General features: G+C 46.2%; 1 protein-coding gene across 7 annotated transcripts in view; it reads left to right on the top strand.

The window, feature by feature from the left end:
* LOC115203619 (C-myc promoter-binding protein) overlaps positions 1-24532 on the top strand; it is a gene marked incomplete at its 5' end in the record, with an annotated part of 115346 nt that overhangs the window by 39186 nt on the left and 51628 nt on the right. For 4 of the 7 annotated variants that reach the window (XM_029768461.1, XM_029768459.1, XM_029768460.1 and 1 more), the window contains 4 exon segments: positions 19851-19984; positions 21100-21232; positions 22230-22436; positions 23062-23190. In XM_029768461.1, the coding sequence (XP_029624321.1) occupies positions 19851-19984; positions 21100-21232; positions 22230-22436; positions 23062-23190 (603 nt within the window). 7 annotated transcript variants of the gene reach the window in all.

The following is a 24532-nucleotide window of genomic DNA, read 5'->3' as shown; positions in this document are numbered from 1 at the left end:
CTATCAGTGTTCTCCTCCCTGTCTAGTAACTATGCTATCCTCTATCAGTGTTCTCCTCCCTGTCTAGTAACTATGCTATCCTCTATCAGTGTTCTCCTCCCTGTCTAGTAACTATGCTATCCTCTATCAGTGTTCTCCTCCCTGTCTAGTAACTATGCTATCCTCTATCAGTGTTCTCCTCCCTGTCTAGTAACTATGCTTGCTATCCTCTATCAGTGTTCTCCTCCCTGTCTAGTAACTATGCTATCCTCTATCAGTGATCTCCTCCCTGTCTAGTAACTATGCTATCCTCTATCAGTGATCTCCTCCACGTCTAGTAACTATGCTATCCTCTATCAGTGTTCTCCTCCCTGTCTAGTAACTATGCTTGCTATCCTCTATCAGTGTTCTCCTCCCTGTCTAGTAGCTATGCTATCCTCTATCAGTGATCTCCTCCCTGTCTAGTAACTATGCTATCCTCTATCAGTGATCTCCTCCACGTCTAGTAACTATGCTATCCTCTATCAGTGTTCTCCTCCCTGTCTAGTAACTATGCTATCCTCTATCAGTGTTCTCCTCCCTGTCTAGTAACTATGCTATCCTCTATCAGTGTTCTCCTCCCTGTCTAGTAACTATGCTTGCTATCCTCTATCAGTGCTCTCCTTCCTGTCTAGTAACTATGCTATCCTCTATCAGTGTTCTCCTCCCTGTCTAGTAACTATGCTATCCTCTATCAGTGATCTCCTCCCTGTCTAGTAACTATGCTATCCTCTATCAGTGTTGTCCTCCCTGTCTAGTAACTATGCTATCCTCTATCAGTGATCTCCTCCCTGTCTAGTAACTATGCTATCCTCTATCAGTGTTCTCCTCCCTGTCTAGTAACTATGCTATCCTCTATCAGTGATCTCCTCCCTGTCTAGTAACTATGCTATCCTCTATCAGTGTTCTCCTCCCTGTCTAGTAACTATGCTATGCTCTATCAGTGTTCTCCTCCCTGTCTAGTAACTATGCTATCCTCTATCAGTGATCTCCTCCACGTCTAGTAACTATGCTATCCTCTATCAGTGTTCTCCTCCCTGTCTAGTAACTATGCTATCCTCTATCAGTGATCTCCTCCCTGTCTAGTAACTATGCTATCCTCTATCAGTGTTCTCCTCCCTGTCTAGTAACTATGCTTGCTATCCTCTAGTTTTACTTTCCCTCTATCTCCCATTCATTTCCATTCCCCTCCATTCCCCTCTACTATGTTTAGGTGCTGAGGTAGGTTTAGCCAAAGCAGTAACACAGCAGATTTTTACTAATTAAGTATTTATTGAAGACTGTGGGCGTTTCTCAATATGCATACTACCGTGCTTCCCTGAGTCACTGGGTGTTTCTCAATATGCATACTACCGTGCTTCCCTGAGTCACTGGGTGTTTCTCAATATGCATACTACCGTGCTTCCCTGAGTCACTGGGTGTTTCTCAATATGCATACTACCGTGCTTCCCTGAGTCACTGGGTTTTTCTCAATATGCATACTACCGTGCTCCCCTGAGTCACTGGGTGTTTCTCAATATGCATACTACCGTGCTCCCCTGAGTCACTGGGTGTTTCTCAATATGCATACTACCGTGCTCCCCTGAGTCACTGGGTGTTTCTCAATATGCATACTACAGTGCTTCCCTGAGTCACTGGGTGTTTCTCAATATGCATACTACCGTGCTTCCCTGAGTCACTGGGTGTTTCTCAATATGCATGCTACCGTGCTGCACACTCTCATGCTTCTAGTGTATTTTCCCGAGGACGTTCTCTTGAGTATGCATAAACCATTACATTTGAGAAGCACTCCCCCCTACTATATTACCTCACACTACACCTCCCCATTCACGGACCCTTCTTCCAGCCAGGAGAATGGCAACAATACAGACGAAACAAGATATACACAAAGAAAACGTTTTACTTCATAATTATCAGTTAGCTCGTAATAATCTAGCTAAACAGATAGTAAACATGCTAAAAATGACCTAAAACTAATGTTATGCAAGCTAGCTGCCAATTCTTCGTGGCTATCTAGTGTTTTGCAGACAAGGGAATAGTATGTCTTTGAACAAGCTTTATAATCAATGTCAACCAGTTTGCTGCTGATCGCTCCAGTGTTAAACCAAACGGCATGACAGAAACACCAACGTTTTGCTGTATTTATTTGAAAGGAACCATTGATGTGCCACATTGCTTAATGCCATGATATGTTTATTTGCCCGAAAAGGATTGTATACTTTGACCGGTATTTTGCTTCGATGTTTAACAGTGAGAATGGCAGAATGGTGAACTTACAAAATGACTGAGAGTTTGACTGTGTGATATTAGGTTGCTTCTTGTGTAAATATTTTCCGTCTGGATTTTAAGTAACCTTGGTACTGTCTGGTTATTTCCTTTAACCTAACGGTAGTAGCTAGCCAGTTAACGTTCGCCCTATTGACTTACTACGGGCGTGTGATCGGCGTACGCTACAGTGGGTATTGTTGTCAAGTAAACATGCTAAAATTAACACAGTAGATATTTGTTAAAGTATCAAGATAAGATATTGTAGTCAGGCAACATATGAGATGTGAAGCGGCAACATTTCATTCCGAAGTCGGAGTTCGTTTTCTCTCACTTCAGCAACAAATAATGGCCGCCATTGATTTCAAGAAATGTTGTTTTGTGTGTTTCTGTACATACTTTCCATTGAAGCTTGCATTTATGCATGCTTCAAAATATGTACAAAATGAGTACGCATCTGAGAAGTGCCCTTCGTGCTCCGTTTCTAGGATTGAGGTGCTTAATACTCAAATTTGGTTCTCTGAAATTCAAGTACTTGAATACTTTGAAAATCAGACATTTTAGTAGTACATGAATTACAATGAGAGGAGAACAGAAAATTATGAAATATGTTAGTATAATTTATTTTTGAAAAAATGTATTGGCCTTGGCCAATTCATTTCTAGGCAGACTACCAAGGTTTATTTCCTGACGTGTTTGGTGCTCAGGTTGCCTTGCTCATTCCACCCACACTGCCACTCAGCCAAGCAGGTACAGAACTGACTGATTATGCGTCCCCAAACAGATCGATAGGTAAAATGCCGGACAAATGTAGATTCAACCCTGCCTGGCAGGATACAGATGTTTATGTATGGTTTTGCCAGACCCATCCAGGGATGTAGTGGAGGGTAAATGCAGTTTACTCGCCTTTTTATTTGTGAAATAGCGTTTACTCGCCTTTTTATTTTGTTAATGATCGTTTAACCACTTATTATTGCATTCCCAGCGTTGATCTGAGTTTTAATCACACCTACCTCTGCTAATGAGTGGAATCATGAATGATTCATGTCTGCTCATTATGTTCGCCTGCTCCCCTGGATTTGCCTTGTTAGCAACGCATTCACTCACCACTCTGTCCATCGGGAAACTCCGGCCACGACAGGCCGAGAGGTGAAACAAACTACCTCAGCCAGACCTACGGTGGCAAGTGGCAGAGAGACGCTGCTGACAGTGGGATTCTGCCGTGTCAACAGACATCCCCCAAACAAAAAGAAACGGATTAAGTTTGAAGCTAACGTTGAACGGAGCCTGACCTCAGCAGGACTGAAATGAAGATAGCTATAATCAAAAGATGGGCTAAAAGTTCTCATTACAAAATACATTTTCTTTACTGAGAGTAGTGAGACAGACAGTGGTGAGTCAGGCTGAAAGAGGCAAATGAGATACACAGAGAGAAGAAGCATTGAAGCCAGCAGGGAGAAAGGTTAGTAGTACAGTGGTTCTCAAACTTGGGGTCCAGAACCCATGTGGGGTCCTTTAAAATGTAAATAGGGTCCCCTGAGAGAATCTTTAATCTTATCAAACACAATAACTTGTTGCTCTTCAAATGTGTATAGAATACAATATTTTATAGTAAACTAAGGGCTATTTACACTGTCAGAATGAACTTTCATGTCATTATATGTTGGGATAGCCTGTGGGACCTAACATTTTGTGAAATATAAAGGCAATTTCATATTATTGTCATGTACAATGAACAAACGTATAAACGCAACAATTTCAAAGATTTTACTGAGTTACAGGTCATATAAGGAAATCGGTCAACATCATCAGTACTGACTTACCCCTCATGAATGTCGTAAATAAGTAGTGAAACACGTATTATTGAATAGATCTTGTAAGATGGTGATGAATAGTAAATCAGATTATGGTGATCTGCTGCCATCCGGTGGCGACTAGAAACAATTGCATAATAGGAACTGTTGCAAATTGATGGTCCTTAGAAATATATATTAGTGCTTGTAAAAAGTATTTGAAAGTCCTTGACTTTGACTTGTCACTGTCTGTACGAACCCTGTGTTTCGTGTACTTTGATACTCCAACCCTCCCGTGCTCCAATTTGCTTGCTCGGAGCACGGTAGTATGCATTTTGAGAAACACCCTGTGATGAATTTAATTAGTTGTGTTACTGCTTGGCTGGAGCCAAAGCCTGCACCCACACTGACCCATTGTGGATCAGATTGCCCACCTCTGATTAACATCTATCTAGTTTTCTTGTTGTAGCCTCTCCTAGTCCAATCAGCCCTTTAACCTTAGTACTGTCTGGTTATTTCCTTTAACTTTAGTACTGTCTGGTTATTTCCTTTTACCTTAGTACTGTCTGGTTATTTCCTTTAACCTTAGTACTGTCTGGTTATTTCCTTTAACCTTAGTACTGTCTGGTTATTTCCTTTAACCTTAGTACTGTCTGGTTATTTCCTTTAACCTTAGTACTGTCTGGTTATTTCCTTTAACCTTAGTACTGTCTGGTTATTTCCTTTAACCTTAGTACTGTCTGGTTATTTCCTTTAACCTTAGTACTGTCTGGTTATTTCCTTCTACCTTAGTACTGTCTGGTTATTTCCTTTAACCTTAGTACTGTCTGGTTATTTCCTTCTACCTTAGTACTGTCTGGTTATTTCCTTTAACCTTAGTACTGTCTGGTTATTTCCTTTAACCTTAGTACTGTCTGGTTATTTCCTTTAACCTTAGTACTGTCTGGTTATTTCATTTAACCGTGATACTGTCTGGTTATTTCATTTAACCGTGATACTGTCTGGTTATTTCCTTCTACCTTAGTACTGTCTGGTTATTTCCTTTAACCTTAGTACTGTCTGGTTATTTCATTTAACCGTGATACTGTCTGGTTATTTCATTTAACCGTGATACTGTCTGGTTATTTCCTTCTACCTTAGTACTGTCTGGTTATTTCCTTTAACCTTAGTACTGTCTGGTTATTTCCTTTAACCATGGTACTGTCTGGTTATTTCCCATCAGTCCTGCTCTCCTCAACCTGTCTCTAACTCAACATGCTTCTCCTCTTCTCTTCTCTTCTCTTCTCTTCTCTTCTCTTCTCTTCTCTTGTTCCCTCTCTCCTCTCTGCCTCCCTGTGCATGCAGCTCTACAGTGCAGACAAAGGAGGCAAGGTGAGTCTGACTGTGTCTACCCTCACACTATACCACTCTGACACTCGTACATCCTGACACTCTGCCACCCTGACACTCTACCACTCTACCACCCTGCCGCTCTACCACCCTGACACTATACCTCTCTACCACCCTGACACTCTACCACCCTGACACTATACCACCCTGACACTATACCACCCTGACACTCTACCACCCTACCACCCTGACACTATACCACTCTACCACCCTGCCGCTCTACCACCCTGACACTATACCTCTCTACCATCTTGACAATCTACCACCCTGACACTCTACCACCCTGACACTCTACCACCCTACCACCCTGACACTCTACCACCCTGACACTATACCACTCTACCACCCTGACACTCTACCACCCTACCACCCTGACACTATACCTCTCTACCACCCTGACATCCTACCACCCTCACACTCTACCACCCTGACACTCTACCACCCTGACATCGTACCTCTCTACCACCCTGACATCGTACCACTCTACCACCCTGACACTCTACCACCCTGACACTCTACCACTCAACCACTCTACCACCCTGACATCGTACCACTCTACCACCCTGACACTCTACCACTCAACCACTCTACCACCCTGACATCGTACCAATCTACCACCCTGACATCGTACCAATCTACCACTGTTCGGATTTTCGTTATTTAGCCCTCCGAAAAGGCTCACCAGGAAGCACACAATGTCATGACTCGTGTTTTGTCCTTAATTTTATTTTAAATCAAATGACCACAGGTCATAAACCAACGGGCTGTGTGCTCCTCATGATTGTCTACGGTGAAGTGATTACCAGGTGCTGTAATTTAAGTCTCTAGTGAAGCTGCGCATGCGCACATAACATAACATATCTGAGCATCTAAGAAACATTTAATTGAACACATCAGACCCATTTGCTTCTCTTTTATCTATTTATCTTTTCTTTTTTCTTTTTTTTTTCCTGAGTGAGCTAGAAGTCTCAACACCTCCCACTTGGCCGACTGATCGAAGATCCAAGGAGGGCACAGTCTCTTGAGTCTCTCAGTGAGAATTTCAAACTAAAGTCCAGTCTTAGTAGGCATTTACAAACAAACATGTATTAACTAAGGAGGTAGGCTCCACCACCTTTCCTCCTACTGAGTGTAGGTTTGCCCTCGAAGCACTCAGTTGCCTCCCAGGGTTACCCGCTAGCTAAGCAAAGAACACAGAGTCACAGTCTTTGGGTACCCATGGTGAGGACTTATCTTACCTCCTCTTGGTCTTCAGCAGGAATCAAGATCACCAACCTACGCTCATCCCTGCGAATGACGATTTCCGTGTGCATGGTAGAGTCCTTTCTCCGGGCCCTGGGAACCATGGGAGCAGGAAGACCCATGCAGGTTGTTATGTCCGCATCCCGGACAACCCCCTTCTCGTCTGGATATGTTGTAGCAACCCGGCCGAGCCGGAACTGCCCCCTCAGAGCGTTCTGGTCCGCAATCCAGACTACGTCTCCAACCTTGATACTTCTCTCTGCTCGGTGCCACTTGTGTCGTATGAACAAGTTTGGTCCTGCCAGTTCGCTCCATTTCTTCCAGAACCTGTCGACTCCAGCCTGGACAGCCCTCAGCCTGTGCCAAGAGCGGGTTTCCATGTCGATTCCGTGTATGTCACCTCCCTGTCCGGTGCGCCCCAGGATAAGGGAGTTGGGGGTCAAGTACTCCACTGAGTCCTCTTGTTCCTGTGCCCTGGCGTCGATGGGTCGCTCATTAGTCAAGTTGGCTGCAGAGTAGAGAAGGGTCTGGAACTCCCCCCAGGTGTAGCAGCCAGTTGTTCCGCCAAGACTATTAAGAGCTCTTTTAAGGAGCTTGACAGCTGCCTCTGCTGCTCCATTCCTGTGTGGCAAGTCTGCAGGATGAAAGTCCCATTGCCACTCTGTGCTATTTCTGGCAGCCTTGTCTTCAACGGATGCCTTCTGCAAACAGGCCAGGTGCTTGTGTAGCTCTCTCTGAGCAGGCCTGGCTCCCAAGAAGTTTGTGCCTCTGTCTGACCATAGCTTTTTGGGATGCCCCCTCAGAGCAGTGAACCGGGAGTAGGCCTGAAGAAAGCTCTCAGAAGACTGGTCGTCGATGAGATCGGCATGGATGGCTCTGGAAGTCATGCAGCAATACACGACTCCCCAGACCTTTTTCTTGGTTCTTTTCTTAACAGCGTCCCTCACTTCAAAGGGTCCAAAGAGGTCTAGTGTAGTATACTCGAATGGGTTCGCTCTACTGGTACGTTCCTAAGGAAGAGCGCTCATCACTTGCTGGCCCACTTGCTTCTTGCAAGTGATGCACCTGTTGACCGCCTTCTTCACTGTCCTCCGACCTTGCACAACCCAGGCCTTTCTTTTAGTGTGCAGCAGTGTGGCAGCCACCCCTTCATGATTCGCTTCGTGAGCTTCCCTCGCAAGCAAGGCCCCCAGCCACGACCGGAACGGGATTAAAGGTACAGCGGTTCCGTGATGATGTCTGCTATGTTCAGGTTGCCCTCAATCCACCTCCAGTCTTCCACTGGTCCAGCCTTCTGGATCTCTCCGATGCGGTTAGCGAAGAAAGTTTGGTAGCCATAGCTATCCTTGTGAATTGCTCCCAGGATTGTTTGGCTATCCACGAAGTGGACCCAGCGTGCGACCTTGATGCGGCAGTGCTTTACAAGGTATTTTCTCAGGCGGATCAAAAAGACAGCACCACATACCTCTGCCTTAATCACGTCTCCTTTCTGGTTGAGAGGGGTAAGCTTTGCTTTTGACTCAACCAGCCTCACTACGACCCCATTCTGCGTCTCCCAACGGCGATAGAGCACCACGCCATAGGAAGCCTTACTCCCATCTGAAAACGTGACTCCCATTGGATGGCCTATGGCTCCAGTTGGTGTGAGGCTTCTTTCGAACCTGATCTGGGCAAGTCTCACATATTCTTCGAGGAGTCTTATGGAAGCCTCCCGTAGTTTTGGTGAGAGTGGGTCATCCCAAGTGTCCTTAACTGGACTGCTTATACTCACTTCTTGGTAAGCTTCTCTCACAAGCATAACCCCTTTCTGCTTTGCGGGTGTGGCAAGACCAATGGGGTCGTAGAATCCAACGATCTGGCTTAGCAGCATCTGACGGGTCAATGGGTTTGGAGTTTTACCTCTGACTTCCTCTTCGCGCAAATCGACTCCTGTTCTCATCTTTCCTCTCTTCTTTGAGAAATTTACAGAGGTCATCACAAGAAGTTTGTCGGTCTCTGGTTCATAACCGACTCCAAGTGCTTTGCTCTCTTCGTCCCGCATCTGGTTGGGTAACACCAGCATTTTGGGCACACTCACAGTTGTCTTACTGATACTGGCATCAGTTGTGGTTGCTGACCTCCCACTTTGGCCTGATAAGACCCATGGCTTAAGGGAGAAGCCTCCAGCCTTTAAGATCTTTTCCACTCCTTTGGTGATTTTCTCCAGTATCTGCAAGTCATTGTGGGACGTCAAGATGTCATCCACATAACTATCTTCTACCACAACTCGGCGCTCCTCAACCATGGCTGCAAACTGGGGCAGGTTGGCTGTTTCTCTCATTGCCACCTGGGCGATACAACCAGCAGGTTTATCGCCAATGTTGACCCTGACGACAGCAAAGACTTCGATCACCTCCTCAGGATTGTCTCTCCAGAGGAATCGATGGAGGTGTACTTCTTTGTCTTCTAGCCAGACAGAGTTGTAAAATTTTTTTACATCACCCAGTGCGGCGTACAACCCAGTCCTGAATCTCAGAAGCACGCCCCTTATCTGATTTAGGACATCAGGACCCTTGTACAGTAGGTCATTTAAACTTATTCCCATGAATTCTTGGCTACTGTTCCAGACAATTCTTACAGGGGTAGTGGTTGAGTGAGGATTAAGAGCAACTAAATGACTGATATACCACTTAGGTCCCTTCCAGCTATCGATTTCCTCCTGGGTGACTTTAACGGCAGCCCCTCTTGAGACCATATCGTGGATTTGCTCTCTGTACGCAGCCTTCCATTCCGGCTCCCTCTCCAGTCGTTTCTCAGTGTTTAAAAAGGTCGCTTCCACTGCACGTCGATTGTCAGGCAGCGTTGTGGGGTCTCCTTTCCACGGGTAAGCTGCGTCCCAGTGAGGGGATTCGCTGTGCTTGTCAGCTTGCACGTAGGTGAGACATTCCTTTATTTTCTCCAAGTCTCTTTCCTCTCCTAGGGTCATTTCCTTGCCTCCAGGGGGGCACCTACCGCATCTGCAGCCACCACACTGAGGATCACAGGCGGCGCCAATACTGTCCCACTTGAACCATTCAAAAACGTCTTTGTTGGTAGTTGCAGTGTTTCGGAGGATTGCGTCTTCTTCCACCGAAACTCCACTGGGTCCTCCCGTCTTCACGAGAATCTCTTTGTACGCCCTTGAAGCTGCCCTTGAAGCTGCTCATTGACCTAGCGAAATGTGTTTCAGACCTGTGCACTGCCAGGTCTATCACTTCAAAGAGGTCAGGATGCGTTCCACCAACAGCCTTCCCAAGGGGACCATCCCAGAGGACGAGGTCTCCAACTACTCTGACTGGCTGTGGGACAAGGCAACCCTCTCTGTGGCTAATCAACAGGTCGATCTTTTCGGGCCGGACCAAGTCCTTGAGTTGAACATTTGGAAAGAACTTCTGCAGTTGCTGTGGTGTGACAGCTTGGTTCACCTTCGCAACATCTTCCAAGCCGTAACAGAGGAGTTTGTGCTCTGCTATTGTACCTCTGGGAGTTTTTACTCTCAGCCTCAGGGGATACTTCATGGTAGTAATGGTTTTCTCCATCCCTCCAACACCTTGGACAATCAACTTAATGTTCTCACCATTTAGCTTGAGACGCTCTGCTGCTTTATTAGAGATATAATTAGTATCTGAAGCGAGATCAATCAACGTACCGACTAGCTGGCCAGAGTTTGTCGTCACATCCAGTAGCATCATTATGACAGGGCACTCTTTTGGCTCACAACCAACGCTAGCACACACTTTTGTCGTGATCTTATTTGAAAAGGCTTCTTTGAACTCTGCTCGCAGCTCTGGAGAAAGTTTAGCAAGGAGCTCCTCCTGTTTGTTGGTTAGTACAAGCCCCCTTTTCCCCAATTTTGCATCGCTCTGCTCTCCGCTCTTTTCCTCTTTCTTCTTGATCTGTGACTTCGGACAGAGCAAGTAATTGTGGTCTGAAGAGCCCTCTTTCTGACAGTCATCCTTTGAGCATAGATACTTTTGTGTGCAGCCGCCATCGTCACCATGAAGGCGCAAGCACTTAAAGCATGCTCCTGCTCTCCTAAGCTGAGCCTTCTTGCCTGTCAGATTGAGCTTCTTGAAGACCTTGCAGGCGAACAGCCTACCTCCGTGCTCGTTGTCTCCACATGTGATGCATGAGCTTGGTTGAGCGCCCTTTAGGGTGTTTCCTGATGTGGCTCTGGTGAATGCCCTCCTTTCCTTTTTCTTTTCGCTCGACCTCTCAGTATTGTCCGCCGAGCTAGGCTGTAGCTGGTCTAGCTCCTCGAGTGTCCTCCTGCTTCTTCAAGTATTGCAGTAGACAGTCAGTGGTTGCGTGGTGAAAACCCGCTTCCAGGGTCATTTTTGTGTGTTAACCACTTTTCTTTCAGGGAGTCAGGAAGCTTACTTTCAATCGACTGCACAACCACTCGGTTCTTCACAGCATCTTCCTCCCCTAAGACTTGTAGGTCACGAAGAGCTCTCTCCACGGCTTGAATCAGTTCGATTGTCTTCCTCGGATGGTTTCCTTTGATGGGGCAAAGTCCTTGCACTTCTTGTGCAATCAGCAGCACTATTTTTGGCTTATTTCCGTACTTGTTGTCCAGGAGCCTGAACACGTCGTTGGCGGATCCACAGCTGGACAATACGAGGTCCCTCTTGACTTTTTCATCTAGGCTTCCCAAGAGATGGAATTTTCTCACATTTTCCAATCCATGAGGGTTTCCCAGACGTTGCAAGTCCTCCCATTCAGCTTTCCAGCGGTAGTAATCCCTCATATTACCAGCAAACATGGGCAAGCGTGCACGTTCTAGGCTGATCTGGGGCCTGTAGTTGTAAGTCCCAACTGGCTCCTCCTGCTCCACAATTTTCACTTTTCCCAGTTTCCCTTCGTCGTCGGATTGAGGACCGCCTTTCCATGCCCACTCATCCCACAGTTTTTCACACCTTTTCTTCAACTTTCGGATCTGGTCCTTTGACTCTGTTGCCTTGGACCGAGGGATCAAATCTTTCCACTCATCCAATCCTCGTTCGAAGTTGTTGACCTCCCGTTCCAGGTTCCTATGAATCAATTCACATTCCCTCCTGGTCATATGGTGGTGATCGGTGTCCTCGGCCTGGTCCATGGATGATCCAGCCTCTTCAGTGAGGGTGGTAAATTCCGCCTCAGCGAACCTTGTCCAGAAGCTGATCAGGATGATTTGTTCAGTTTCATCAAACTTAGTCACATTCTGCTGTTTTTCCATCAATGTTTTCCGCCTTCTTTTTGGCTTCATCATTGTCCACTTCTCTCAGGGCTGTGGCATACTCAAACCCTGCATCTCTGACTCTGGAGTGATCCACTTTAAAGTTCCTCCACTCACTTCTCATTTCACTTTCCCCCAGTGCACTAGCTCTGGAGGTGAGGTAATTGGCTCTTCTAGTGAATGCAGTCTGGGCTGCTGACCGCTTCTGTTTTAGCCTCTCCAGCTCCTCCTCTGATGCTGCCATCTTGCCAACTTTTCTAGCGTTTAACTCAAGCTCAAGTGTTTTCTGCCAACTGGGTTTTAAGTAGTCCTTTAACTGTAGACTCTATCCTCTTCTTGGCTTTCACTCATTAATGATTTGCCTAGTAAGTCAACAGATGAGCAGACAGCTTTATGGGTGGACTGTTTGCTTATCAGAAGTTAGTCTCGTGACGAATGTTCTAGCACTTGCATTATCCATGTAAAGGAGAACCGTGGTTTATGACTGTTCGGATTTTCGTTATTTAGCCCTCCGAAAAGGCTCACCAGGAAGCACACAATGTCATGACTCGTGTTTTGTCCTTAATTTTATTTTAAATCAAATGACCACAGGTCATAAACCAACAGGATGTGTGCTCCTGATGATTGTCTACGGTGAAGTGATTACCAGGTGCTGTAATTTAAGTCTCTAGTGAAGCTGCGCATGCGCACATAACATAACATATCTGAGCATCTAAGAAACTTAAGGAAATAACTCGTTCCCCATTTAATTGAACACATCAGACCCATTTGCTTCTCTTTTATCTATTTATCTTTTTTTTTTCCTGAGTGAGCTAGAAGTCTCAACAACCACCCTGACACTCTACCACCCTGACACTCTACCACTCTACCACCCTGACACTACCACTCTACCACCCTGACATCGTACCAATCTACCACCCTGACACTCTACCACTCTACCACCCTGACACTCTACCACCCTGACACTCTACCACCCTGACACTACCACTCTACCACCCTGACATCGTACCAATCTACCACCCTGACATCGTACCAATCTACCACCCTGACATCGTACCAATCTACCACCCTGACATCGTACCACTCTACCACCCTGACACTCTACCACTCTACCACCCTGACTCTACCACTCTACCACCCTGCCGCTCTACCACCCTGACACTATACCACTCTACCACCCTGACACTATACCTCTCTACCATCTTGACACTCTACCACCCTGACACTCTACCACCCTGACACTCTACCACCCTGACACTCTACCACCCTGACACTCTACTACCCTGACACTCTACAACTCTGACACTCTACCACTCTACCACCCTGACACTCTACCACCCTGACACTCTACCACCCTGACACTCTGCCACCCTGACACTCTACCACCCTGACACTCTACCACTCTACCACCCTGACACAACTGATTTACTATCAACTAAGTTCTGTCCATACTACTGTTGCTTCAATCAACAGGGTATGATAGTGTGAATATATTGCTTCATTCTACAGGGTATGATAGTGTGAATATATTGCTTCATTCTACAGGGTATGATAATGTGGGTCAGTAGCCCTTAGGAGCAGTTTGTGTGAACTACAAGAGGAAGTCAGCACCACCTAGCTAGCTCTCTAGGAGCAGTTAGTGGAACTACAAGAGGAAGTCAGCACCACCTAGCAAGCTCTCTAGGTGCAGTTAGTGTGAACTACAAGAGGAAGTCAGCACCACCTAGCTAGCTCTCTAGGAGCAGTTAGTGTGAACTACAAGAGGAAGTCAGCACCACCTAGCTAGCTCTATAGGAGCAGTTAGTGGAACTACAAGAGGAAGTCAGCACCACCTAGCTAGCTCTCTAGGAGCAGTTAGTGTGAACTACAAGAGGAAGTCAGCACCACCTAGCTAGTTCTCTAGGAGCAGTTAGTGTGAACTACAAGAGGAAGTCAGCACCACCTAGCTAGCTCTCTAGGAGCGGTTAGTGTGAACTACAAGAGGAAGTCAGCACCACCTAGCTAGCTCTCTAGGAGCAGTTAGTGTGAACTACAAGAGGAAGTCGGCACCACCTAGCTAGCTCTCTAGGAGCGGTTAGTGTGAACTACAAGAGGAAGTCAGCACCACCTAGCTAGCTCTCTAGGAGCAGTTAGTGTGAACTACAAGAGGAAGTCGGCACCACCTAGCTAGCTCTCTAGGAGCAGTTAGTGGAACTACAAGAGGAAGTCAGCACCACCTAGCTAGCTCTCTAGGAGCAGTTGGTGTGAACTACAAGAGGAAGTCGGCACCACCTAGCTAGCTCTCTAGGAGCAGTTAGTGGAACTACAAGAGGAAGTCAGCACCACCTAGCTAGCTCTCTAGGAGCAGTTAGTGTGAACTACAAGAGGAAGTCACCACCACCTAGCTAGCTCTCTAGGAGCAGTTAGTGGAACTACAAGAGGAAGTCAGCACCACCTAGCTAGCTCTCTAGGAGCAGTTAGTGTGAACTACAAGAGGAAGTCAGCACCACCTAGCTAGCTCTCTAGGAGCAGTTAGTGTGAACTACAAGAGGAAGTCAGCACCACCTAGCTAGCTCTCTAGGAGCAGTTAGTGGAACTACAAGAGGAAGTCAGCACCACCTAGCTAGCTCTCTAGGAGCAGTTAGTGTGAACTACAAGAGGAAGTCAGCACCACCTAGCTAGCTCTCTAGGAGCAGTTAGTGTGAACTACAAGAGGAAGTCAGCACCACCTAGCTAGCTCTCTAGGAGCAGTTAGTGGAACTACAAGAGGAAGTCAGCACCACCTAGCTAGCTCTCTAGAAGCAGGTTGCTGATTAACTACTGCTGTTGAGCTTCTCAGTACAGGACAGTCCACCTCTCTGTCTCTGTTACCTTCCCTTCTATAATAAAACACAGGACAGTCCACCTCTCTGTCTCTGTTACCTTCCCTTCTGTAGTAAAACACAGGACAGTCCACTTCTCTCTCTGTTACCTTCCCTTCTGTAGTAAAACACAGGACAGTCCACCTCTCTGTCTCTGTTACCTTCCCTTCTGTAGTAAAACACAGGACAGTCCACCTCTCTGTCTCTGTTACCTTCCCTTCTGTAGTAAAACACAGGACAGTCCACCTCTCTGTCTCTGTTACCTTCCCTTCTGTAGTAAAACACAGGACAGTCCACCTCTCTGTCTCTGTTACCTTCCCTTCTGTAGTAAAACACAGGACAGTCCACCTCTCTGTCTCTGTTACCTTCCCTTCTGTAGTAAAACACAGGACAGTCCACCTCTCTGTCTCTGTTACCTTCCCTTCTGTAGTAAAACACAGGACAGTCCACCTCTCTGTCTCTGTTACCTTCCCTTCTGTAGTAAAACACAGGACAGTCCACCTCTCTGTCTCTGTTACCTTCCCTTCTGTAGTAAAACACAGGACAGTCCACCTCTCTGTCTCTGTTACCTTCCCTTCTGTAGTAAAACACAGGACAGTCCACCTCTCTGTCTTTGTTACCTTCCCTTCTGTAGTAAAACACAGGACAGTCCACCTCTCTGTCTCTGTTACCTTCCCTTCTGTAGTAAAACACAGGACAGTCTACCTCTCTGTCTCTGTTACCTTCCCTTCTGTAGTAAAACACAGGACAGTCCACCTCTCTGTCTCTGTTACCTTCCCTTCTGTAGTAAAACACAGGACAGTCCACCTCTCTGTCTCTGTTACCTTCCCTTCTGTAGTAAAACACAGGACAGTCCACCTCTCTGTCTCTGTTACCTTCCCTTCTGTAGTAAAACACAGGACAGTCCACCTCTCTGTCTCTGTTACCTTCCCTTCTGTAGTAAAACACAGGACAGTCCACCTCTCTGTCTCTGTTACCTTCCCTTCTGTAGTAAAACACAGGACAGTCCACCTCTCTGTCTCTGTTACCTTCCCTTCTGTAGTAAAACACAGGACAGTCCACCTCTCTGTCTCTGTTACCTTCCCGTCTGTAGTAAAACACAGCGAGTCTCTCTACTCTGCATTACAGCTGGTCTTTCATTGTGGATCGTTATATCCAGGTTTCTGCAGCAGCAGTTAAGAGCAGCACTGGCGTCTAATGATTTCAGCCTTGAATTTTTCATGACTTGTGCTGAGAAGGGCTTTTTAGCGGCTCAGTGATGTGTAAAAGGCCTGATGGTAGAGTTGATGTGGAGGTTCACAGTTGATTCTTCTAAAGCGTATTTTCTTGTCTCTCCCAGGGAGAGGAGAGTCAGTGTACTGAAACCCTGATCCAATTGTGTGGTCCATTTGCTGTTACTGTGTGTGTGTGTGTGTGTGTGTGTGTGTGTGTGTTACCGTGTGTGTATGTGTGTTACCGTGTGTGTATGTGTGTTACCGTGTGTGTGTTACCGTGTGTGTGTTACCGTGTCTGTCTGTCTGTCTGTCTGTCTGTCTGTCTGTCTGTCTGTCTGTCTGTCTGTCTGTCTGTGTGGTAGACTCAGTGGTTTGTGTTGTCCTGTCAGATCTCTCCCTCTACATCTGATGTAGTGAAACATGACATTCAGTAATCAGTATCTGGAGGGATGGGGGGAGGCAGGGAGTGGGGAGGGAGGCGGGGAAGCAGGGAGGGAGGGAGGCGGGCCTTCCCTCCCTCCCTTCCTCGATCCACCCTTCTCTCCCTCCCTCCCTCCTCCCTCCCTTCTTCAATCCATCCTTCTCTCCCTACTCCTTAAGTATATCAGGTTAACTCACCAGAAGGGCTTATCTCAATGACACCCTCACTGCACTGTGGTGTCCCTGAGAGGATTACACACACACACACACACACACACACACACACACACACACACACACACACACACACACACACACACACACACTCCCACACACACACACTCCCACCCACCCACTCCCTCAGGGAGCTCCATGTCCAGATCAGCTGAACTCAATGTTCTCGACCAGAAACAGAGAAACACAGCCTCTCTCTGCAGTCCAAGCTTTAGCTTGTGTCTTTGTTTTGGACTTGTCTCCTCCAACAGAGGAAGTGTAGCCTCTGGCAGGTTTTACATCCTCACTGTCTCTTGGCTGTCTCTCTGGCTAGTTCAGCTCTGGTACAATACTAAACACTCAGACTGTAACACACTGTACAACCACACCTTAATCAGTTTATCTTAAAGTGCTTCTCAACATGGGAAAACATCTCATTTCATGCTCAGTGATTGTTTTAGTAATAAAGTGGAAATGGTTTCTAGCAGTAGAGGAAAGATTCCACACTAATGAGACATTTACCCAGAAGAAGAGACCAGACAGACACTGTTGCTGTGAAAACTAACAATGTTTTAACTAAGAAAATACCGCCTTAACCTCATCCATCTGCTCCCACACTAAATACATCCTCACTCTTCTGCTGACCTTTAACAGCTTGAATTCACCTCTTTCACCACACAGCCCATGAGTCACTGACCCATTTAACCATAACCTTAAAACCCTTTAACAGCTTTAATGGAGTCACTGACCCGTTTAACCATAACCTTAACGCTTTAACAGCTTTAATGGAGTCACTGACCCGTTTAACCATAACCTTAAAACCCTTTAACAGCTTTAATGGAGTCACTGACCCGTTTAACCATAACCTTAACCCTTTAACAGCTTTAATGGAGTCACTGACCCATTTAACCATAACCTTAACCCTTTAACAGCTTTTATGGAGTCACTGACCCGTTTAACCATAACCTTAACCCTTTAACAGCTTTAATGGAGTCACTGACCCATTTAACCATAACCTTAAAACCCTTTAACAGCTTTAATGGAGTCACTGACCCATTTAACCATAACCTTAACCCTTTAACAGCTTTAATGGAGTCACTGACCCGTTTAACCATAACCTTAAAACCCTTTAACAGCTTTAATGGAGTCACTGACCCGTTTAACCATAACCTTAACGCTTTAACAGCTTTAATGGAGTCACTGACCCGTTTAACCATAACCTTAAAACCCTTTAACAGCTTTAATGGAGTCACTGACCCATTTAACCATAACCTTAACCCTTTAACAGCTTTAATGGAGTCACTGACCCGTTTAACCATAACCTTAAAACCCTTTAACAGCTTTAATGGAGTCACTGACCCATTTAACCATAACCTTAACCCTTTAACAGCTTTAATGGAGTCACTGACCCGTTTAACCATAACCTTAACCCTTTAACAGCTTTAATGGAGTCACTGACCCATTTAACCATAACCTTAAAACCCTTTAACAGCTTTAATGGAGTCACTGACCCATTTAACCATAACCTTAAAACCCTTTAACAGCTTTAATGGAGTCACTGACCCATTTAACCATAACCTTAACCCTTTAACAGCTTTAATGGAGTCACTGACCCGTTTAACCATAACCTTAAAACCCTTTAACAGCTTTAATGGAGTCACTGACCCGTTTAACCATAACCTTAACCCTTTAACAGCTTTAATGGAGTCACTGACCCGTTTAACCATAACCTTAACCCTTTAACAGCTTTAATGGAGTCACTGACCCGTTTAACCATAACCTTAAAACCCTTTAACAGCTTTAATGGAGTCACTGACCCATTTAACCTTAACCCTTTAACAGCTTTAATGGAGTCACTGACCCGTTTAACCATAACCTTAAAACCCTTTAACAGCTTTAATGGAGTCACTGACCCATTTAACCATAACCTTAAAACCCTTTAACAGCTTTAATGGAGTCACTGACCCGTTTAACCATAACCTTAAAACCCTTTAACAGCTTTAATGGAGTCACTGACCCATTTAACCATAACCTTAACCCTTTAACAGCTTTAATGGAGTCACTGACCCGTTTAACCATAACCTTAACCCTTTAACAGCTTTTATGGAGTCACTGACCCGTTTAACCATAACCTTAACGCTTTAACAGCTTTAATGGAGTCACTGACCCATTTAACCATAACCTTAACCCTTTAACAGCTTTAATGGAGTCACTGACCCGTTTAACCATAACCTTAACCCTTTAACAGCTTTAATGGAGTCACTGACCCGTTTAACCATAACCTTAACCCTTTAACAGCTTTTATGGAGTCACTGACCCATTTAACCATAACCTTAACCCTTTAACAGCTTTAATGGAGTCACTGACCCGTTTAACCATAACCTTAACCCTTTAACAGCTTTAATGGAGTCACTGACCCGTTTAACCATAACCTTAAAACCCTTTAACAGCTTTAATGGAGTCACTGACCCATTTAACCATAACCTTAAAACCCTTTAACAGCTTTAATGGAGTCACTGACCCGTTTAACCATAACCTTAACCCTTTAACAGCTTTAATGGAGTCACTGACCCGTTTAACCATAACCTTAACCCTTTAACAGCTTTAATGGAGTCACTGACCCGTTTAACCATAACCTTAAAACCCTTTAACAGCTTTAATGGAGTCACTGACCCGTTTAACCATAACCTTAAAACCCTTTAACAGCTTTAATGGAGTCACTGACCCGTTTAACCATAACCCTTTAACAGCTTTAATGGAGTCACTGACCCGTTTAACCATAACCTTAACCCTTTAACAGCTTTAATGGAGTCACTGACCCATTTGGGGGGGGTCCCCTCACTATTCACTGCAGTGACAGAAAGTGTACAACACAAAGTGGAGTTTTATCTACTAACAGTTGACTTAACTTCAGAGCCTCATGTACATCATCTATGAGAGAGAGAGGTCAACTACCGACTTCTTCCAGACTGTCTCCTAGGATAGGAACTAGCTACACACAGTGAAGGACTGTCTCCTAGGATAGGGACTAGCTACACACAGTGAAGGACTGTCTCCTAGGATAGGGACTAGCTACACACAGTGAAGGACTGTCTCCTAGGATAGGGACTAGCTACACACAGTGAAGGACTGTCTCCTAGGATAGGGACTGACTAGTGGATACAACACTAAAGCCTGGTTCCCTTCCTGCACATGACCTGTTTCATGTCCCTCCCCTCAGGTGGACAGCGATAAGCCAGATGAGACCAGGCTGATAGAGATCGACGAATCACAGCGCAGCGAGCACACAGTCTTCATCACACCCCCAGAACTACCCCATCTGCCTGATGGAGAGGAGCACCCACTCTGCTACAGGTGCTGAACCCACTGTGTGTGTGTGTCTGTGTGTGTCTGTGTGTGTGTGTCTGTGTGTGTGTGTCTGTGTGTCTGTGTGTGTATATCTGTGTGTGTGTATATCTGTGTGTGTGTGTGTGTGTGTGTGTGTGTGTGTGTGTGTGTCTGTGTCTGTGTGTCTGTGTCTGTGTGTGTTAACCCCAGTGTGTTCTGCCTCCCCAGCTATGTGTTAACCCCAGTGTGTTCTGCCTCCCCCAGCTATATGTTAACCCCAGTGTGTTCTGCCTCCCCAGCTATGTGTTAACCCCAGTGTGTTCTGCCTCCCCAGCTATGTGTTAACCCCAGTGTGTTCTGTCTCCCCAGCTATGTGTTAACCCCAGTGTATTCTGCCTCCCCCAGCTATGTGTTAACCCCAGTGTGTTCTGCCTCCCCAGCTATGTGTTAACCCCAGTGTGTTCTGCCTCCCCCAGCTATATGTTAACCCCAGTGTGTTCTGCCTCCCCTAGCTATGTGTTAACCCCAGTGTGTTCTGCCTCCCCCAGCTATGTGTTAACCCCAGTGTGTTCTGCCTCCCCAGCTATGTGTTAACCCCAGTGTGTTCTGCCTCCCCAGCTATGTGTTAACCCCAGTGTGTTCTGCCTCCCCAGCTATGTGTTAACCCCAATGTGTTCTGCCTCCCCAGCTATGTGTTAACCCCAGTGTTCTGCCTCCCCCAGCTATGTGTTAACCCCAGTGTGTTCTGCCTCCCCAGCTATGTGTTAACCCCAGTGTGTTCTGCCTCCCCAGCTATGTGTTAACCCCAGTGTGTTCTGCCTCCCCAGCTATGTGTTAACCCCAGTGTGTTCTGCCTCCCCAGCTATGTGTTAACCCCAGTGTGTTCTGTCTCCCCAGCTATGTGTTAACCCCAGTGTGTTCTGCCTCCCCAGCTATGTGTTAACCCCAGTGTGTTCTGTCTCCCCAGCTATGTGTTAACCCCAGTGTGTTCTGTCTCCCCAGCTATGTGTTAACCCCAGTGTGTTCTGCCTCCCCAGCTATGTGTTAACCCCAGTGTGCTCTGCCTCCCCAGCTATGTGTTAACCCCAGTGTGTTCTGTCTCCCCAGCTATGTGTTAACCCCAGTGTGTTCTGCCTCCCCAGCTATGCAGGTTTCCCAGTGTTGAGTGTTGATCTGTTTGACCCCATGGAAGGCCTCCGACCCCCTGCCTCTCGCCTGGCTGCCCGACAGAGCTGCCCAACCAGCCCCGCACCCATGTTCAGACGCACCAAACAGGTCAGCACACACACACACACACACACACACACACACACACACACACACACACACACACACACACACACACACATACACACACACATACACACACACACACAATACACACACACACATACACACACACAATACACACACACACACAATATACACACACACACACACATACACACACAGAGACGTTCTTTATTGTTTAATGTCACTGATTGGCCAGAGTCTCCTCCCCTGATGTCTTAGGTCTGACTACTGGAAGTCCAAGAAGGAGAATGAAAAGTATTTTGACTGTCCAGACCTGGTGTTGAATATCAATTCAATTCAAGGGGCTTTATTGTCATGGGAAACATATGTTAACATTGCCAAAGCAAGTGAGGTAGATAATATACAAAAGTGAAATAAACAATAAAAATGAACAGTAAACATTACACTCATAGAAGTTCCAAAAGAATAAAGACATTACAGATGTCATATTATGTCTATATACAGTGTTGTAATGATGTGCAAATAGTTAATGTACAAAAGGGAAAATAAATAAACATAAACATGGGTTGTATTTACAATGGTGTTTGTTCTTCACTAGTTGCCCTTTTCTTGTGGCAACAGGTCACACATCTTGCTGCTGTGATGGCACACTGTGGTATTTCACCCAGTAGATATGGGAGTTTATCAAAATTGGGTTTGTTTTGAAATTCTTTGTGGGTCTGTGTAATCTGAGGGAAATATGTGTCTCTCTAATATGGTCATACATTTGGCAGGAGGTTAGGAAGTGCAGCTCAGTTTCCACCTCATTTTGTGGGCAGTGTGCACATAGCCTGTCTTCTCCTGAGAGCCAGGTCTGCCTTCGGCTGCTTTTCTCAATAGCAAGGCTATGCTCACTTGACCCTCCCAACCCTTCTCCCCTCCGATCCCTCCAGGAGATCAAGTTGTCTCTCCAGACCTGGTGTTGAATATCTCTGTCTACATTGACCCTCCCAACCCTTCTCCCCTCCGAACCCTCCAGGAGATCAAGTTGTCTCAGAAGTTAGCCAAGAAGTACTCTTCCATCCCTCAGATGTGGTCCAAGTGTCTGCTGTGCCACTGCTACGGCCTGTGGTTCATCTGTCTGCCATCATACGTCAAGGTGTGCCACTCCAAGGTGCGGGCGCTACGCACTGCCTACGACGTCCTCAGGAAGATGCAGGACAAGAAACTACAGCCTCCCGATGAGGTACGGTGGTAGTTTATCCCCTAGTATTGAATATGTAGACCTACCTCCTAAATCTCTCTGTCTCGCTCTCTCTCGCTGTCGCTCTCTCGCTGTCTCTCTGTCTCTCTCTCGCTCTCTCTCTGTCTCTCTCTCGCTGTCTCTCTCTCTCGCTCTCTCTGTCGCTCTCTCTCTGTCTCTCTCTGTCGCTCTCTCTCTCTCTGTCTCTCTGTCTCTCTCTCTATTACAGAGTTCTAGAATTGTATATCTCTTCTGCTCTAGCTATGCTACATGGTGTTGTCATGGTAACCTTTAGATAATAACTCTGTATCTACCTAACCCTGTTTCCTGTCCAGGGTCTTGATGCAGCTGTGTGGTCAGTACGGCCAGCCAGTCCTGTCTAACCCTGTTTCCTGTCCAGGTGTGTTACAGGGTCTTGATGCAGCTGTGTGGTCAGTACGGCCAGCCAGTCCTGTCTAACCCTGTTTCCTGTCCAGGTGTGTTACAGGGTCTTGATGCAGCTGTGTGGTCAGTACGGCCAGCCAGTCCTGTCTAACCCTGTTTCCTGTCCAGGTGTGTTACAGGGTCTTGATGCAGCTGTGTGGTCAGTACGGCCAGCCAGTCCTGTCTAACCCTGTTTCCTGTCCAGGTGTGTTACAGGGTCTTGATGCAGCTGTGTGGTCAGTACGGCCAGCCAGTCCTGGCGGTCAGAGTTCTGTTTGAGATGAAGAAGGCTGGAGTCCAACCCAACGCCATCACCTATGGATACTACAACAAGGTACTGTTCCTGGAGCTAACTTTGGCTTATGGCAGAACAATGTGCCAAATGGTGATATGTCTGTCACATATTTATCTGTTCTTTGTGGAACCTGCAAGGATCCTGGAGATGGGGTTTGGTTGAATCTTGTAGCTATCTAGTACATATCTATAAGTATATATATGTTGGGGTGGCAGGTAGCTTAGTGGTTAGAGCGTTGGGAGGTGTAACCAAAAGGTTTCTTGATCAAATCCCCGAGCTGACACGGTAAAAATATATTTCAATGTACCTACTACAATCCCCCGAGGACTGGGTTGAGAACAGTACAGTACCTTCCTGTCAGGTTGTACAGTGTCTTTCTGTCAGGTTGTCAGTACCTTCCTGTCAGGTTGTCAGTACCTTCCTGTCAGGTTGTACAGTGTCTTTCTGTCAGGTTGTACAGTACCTTCCTGTCAGGTTGTACAGCACCTTCCTGTCTGGTTGTACAGTGTCTTTCTGTCAGGTTGTACAGTACCTTCCTGTCAGGTTGTACAGTGTCTTTCTGTCAGGTTGTACAGTACCTTCCTGTCAGGTTGTCAGTACCTTCCTGTCAGGTTGTACAGTGTCTTTCTGTCAGGTTGTACAGTACCTTCCTGTCAGGTTGTACAGTACCTTCCTGTCAGGTTGTCAGTACCTTCCTGTCAGGTTGTACAGTGTCTTTCTGTCAGGTTGTACAGTACCTTCCTGTCAGGTTGTACAGCACCTTCCTGTCTGGTTGTACAGTGTCTTTCTGTCAGGTTGTACAGTACCTTCCTGTCAGGTTGTACAGTGTCTTTCTGTCAGGTTGTACAGTACCTTCCTGTCAGGTTGTCAGTACCTTCCTGTCAGGTTGTACAGTGTCTTTCTGTCAGGTTGTACAGTACCTTCCTGTCAGGTTGTACAGTACCTTCCTGTCAGGTTGTCAGTACCTTCCTGTCAGGTTGTACAGTGTCTTTCTGTCAGGTTGTACAGTACCTTCCTGTCAGGTTGTACAGTACCTTCCTGTCAGGTTGTACAGTACCTTCCTGTCAGGTTGTACAGTACCTTCCTGTCAGGTTGTACAGTGTCTTTCTGTCAGGTTGTACAGTACCTTCCTGTCAGGTTGTCAGTACCTTCCTGTCAGGTTGTACAGTGTCTTTCTGTCAGGTTGTACAGTGTCTTTCTGTCAGGTTGTACAGTACCTTCCTGTCAGGTTGTCAGTACCTTCCTGTCAGGTTGTACAGTGTCTTTCTGTCAGGTTGTACAGTTTCTTTCTGTCAGGTTGTACAGTACCTTCCTGTCAGGTTGTACAGTACCTTCCTGTCAGGTTGTACAGTTTCTTTCTGTCAGGTTGTACAGTACCTTC

This window comes from Salmo trutta, chromosome 12 (assembly GCF_901001165.1).
Source record: "Salmo trutta chromosome 12, fSalTru1.1, whole genome shotgun sequence".
Lineage (NCBI taxonomy): Eukaryota > Metazoa > Chordata > Actinopteri > Salmoniformes > Salmonidae > Salmo > Salmo trutta.
The sequence above is the reverse complement of the archived record's forward strand: the minus strand, read 5'-3'. Positions and strand labels throughout refer to the sequence as shown.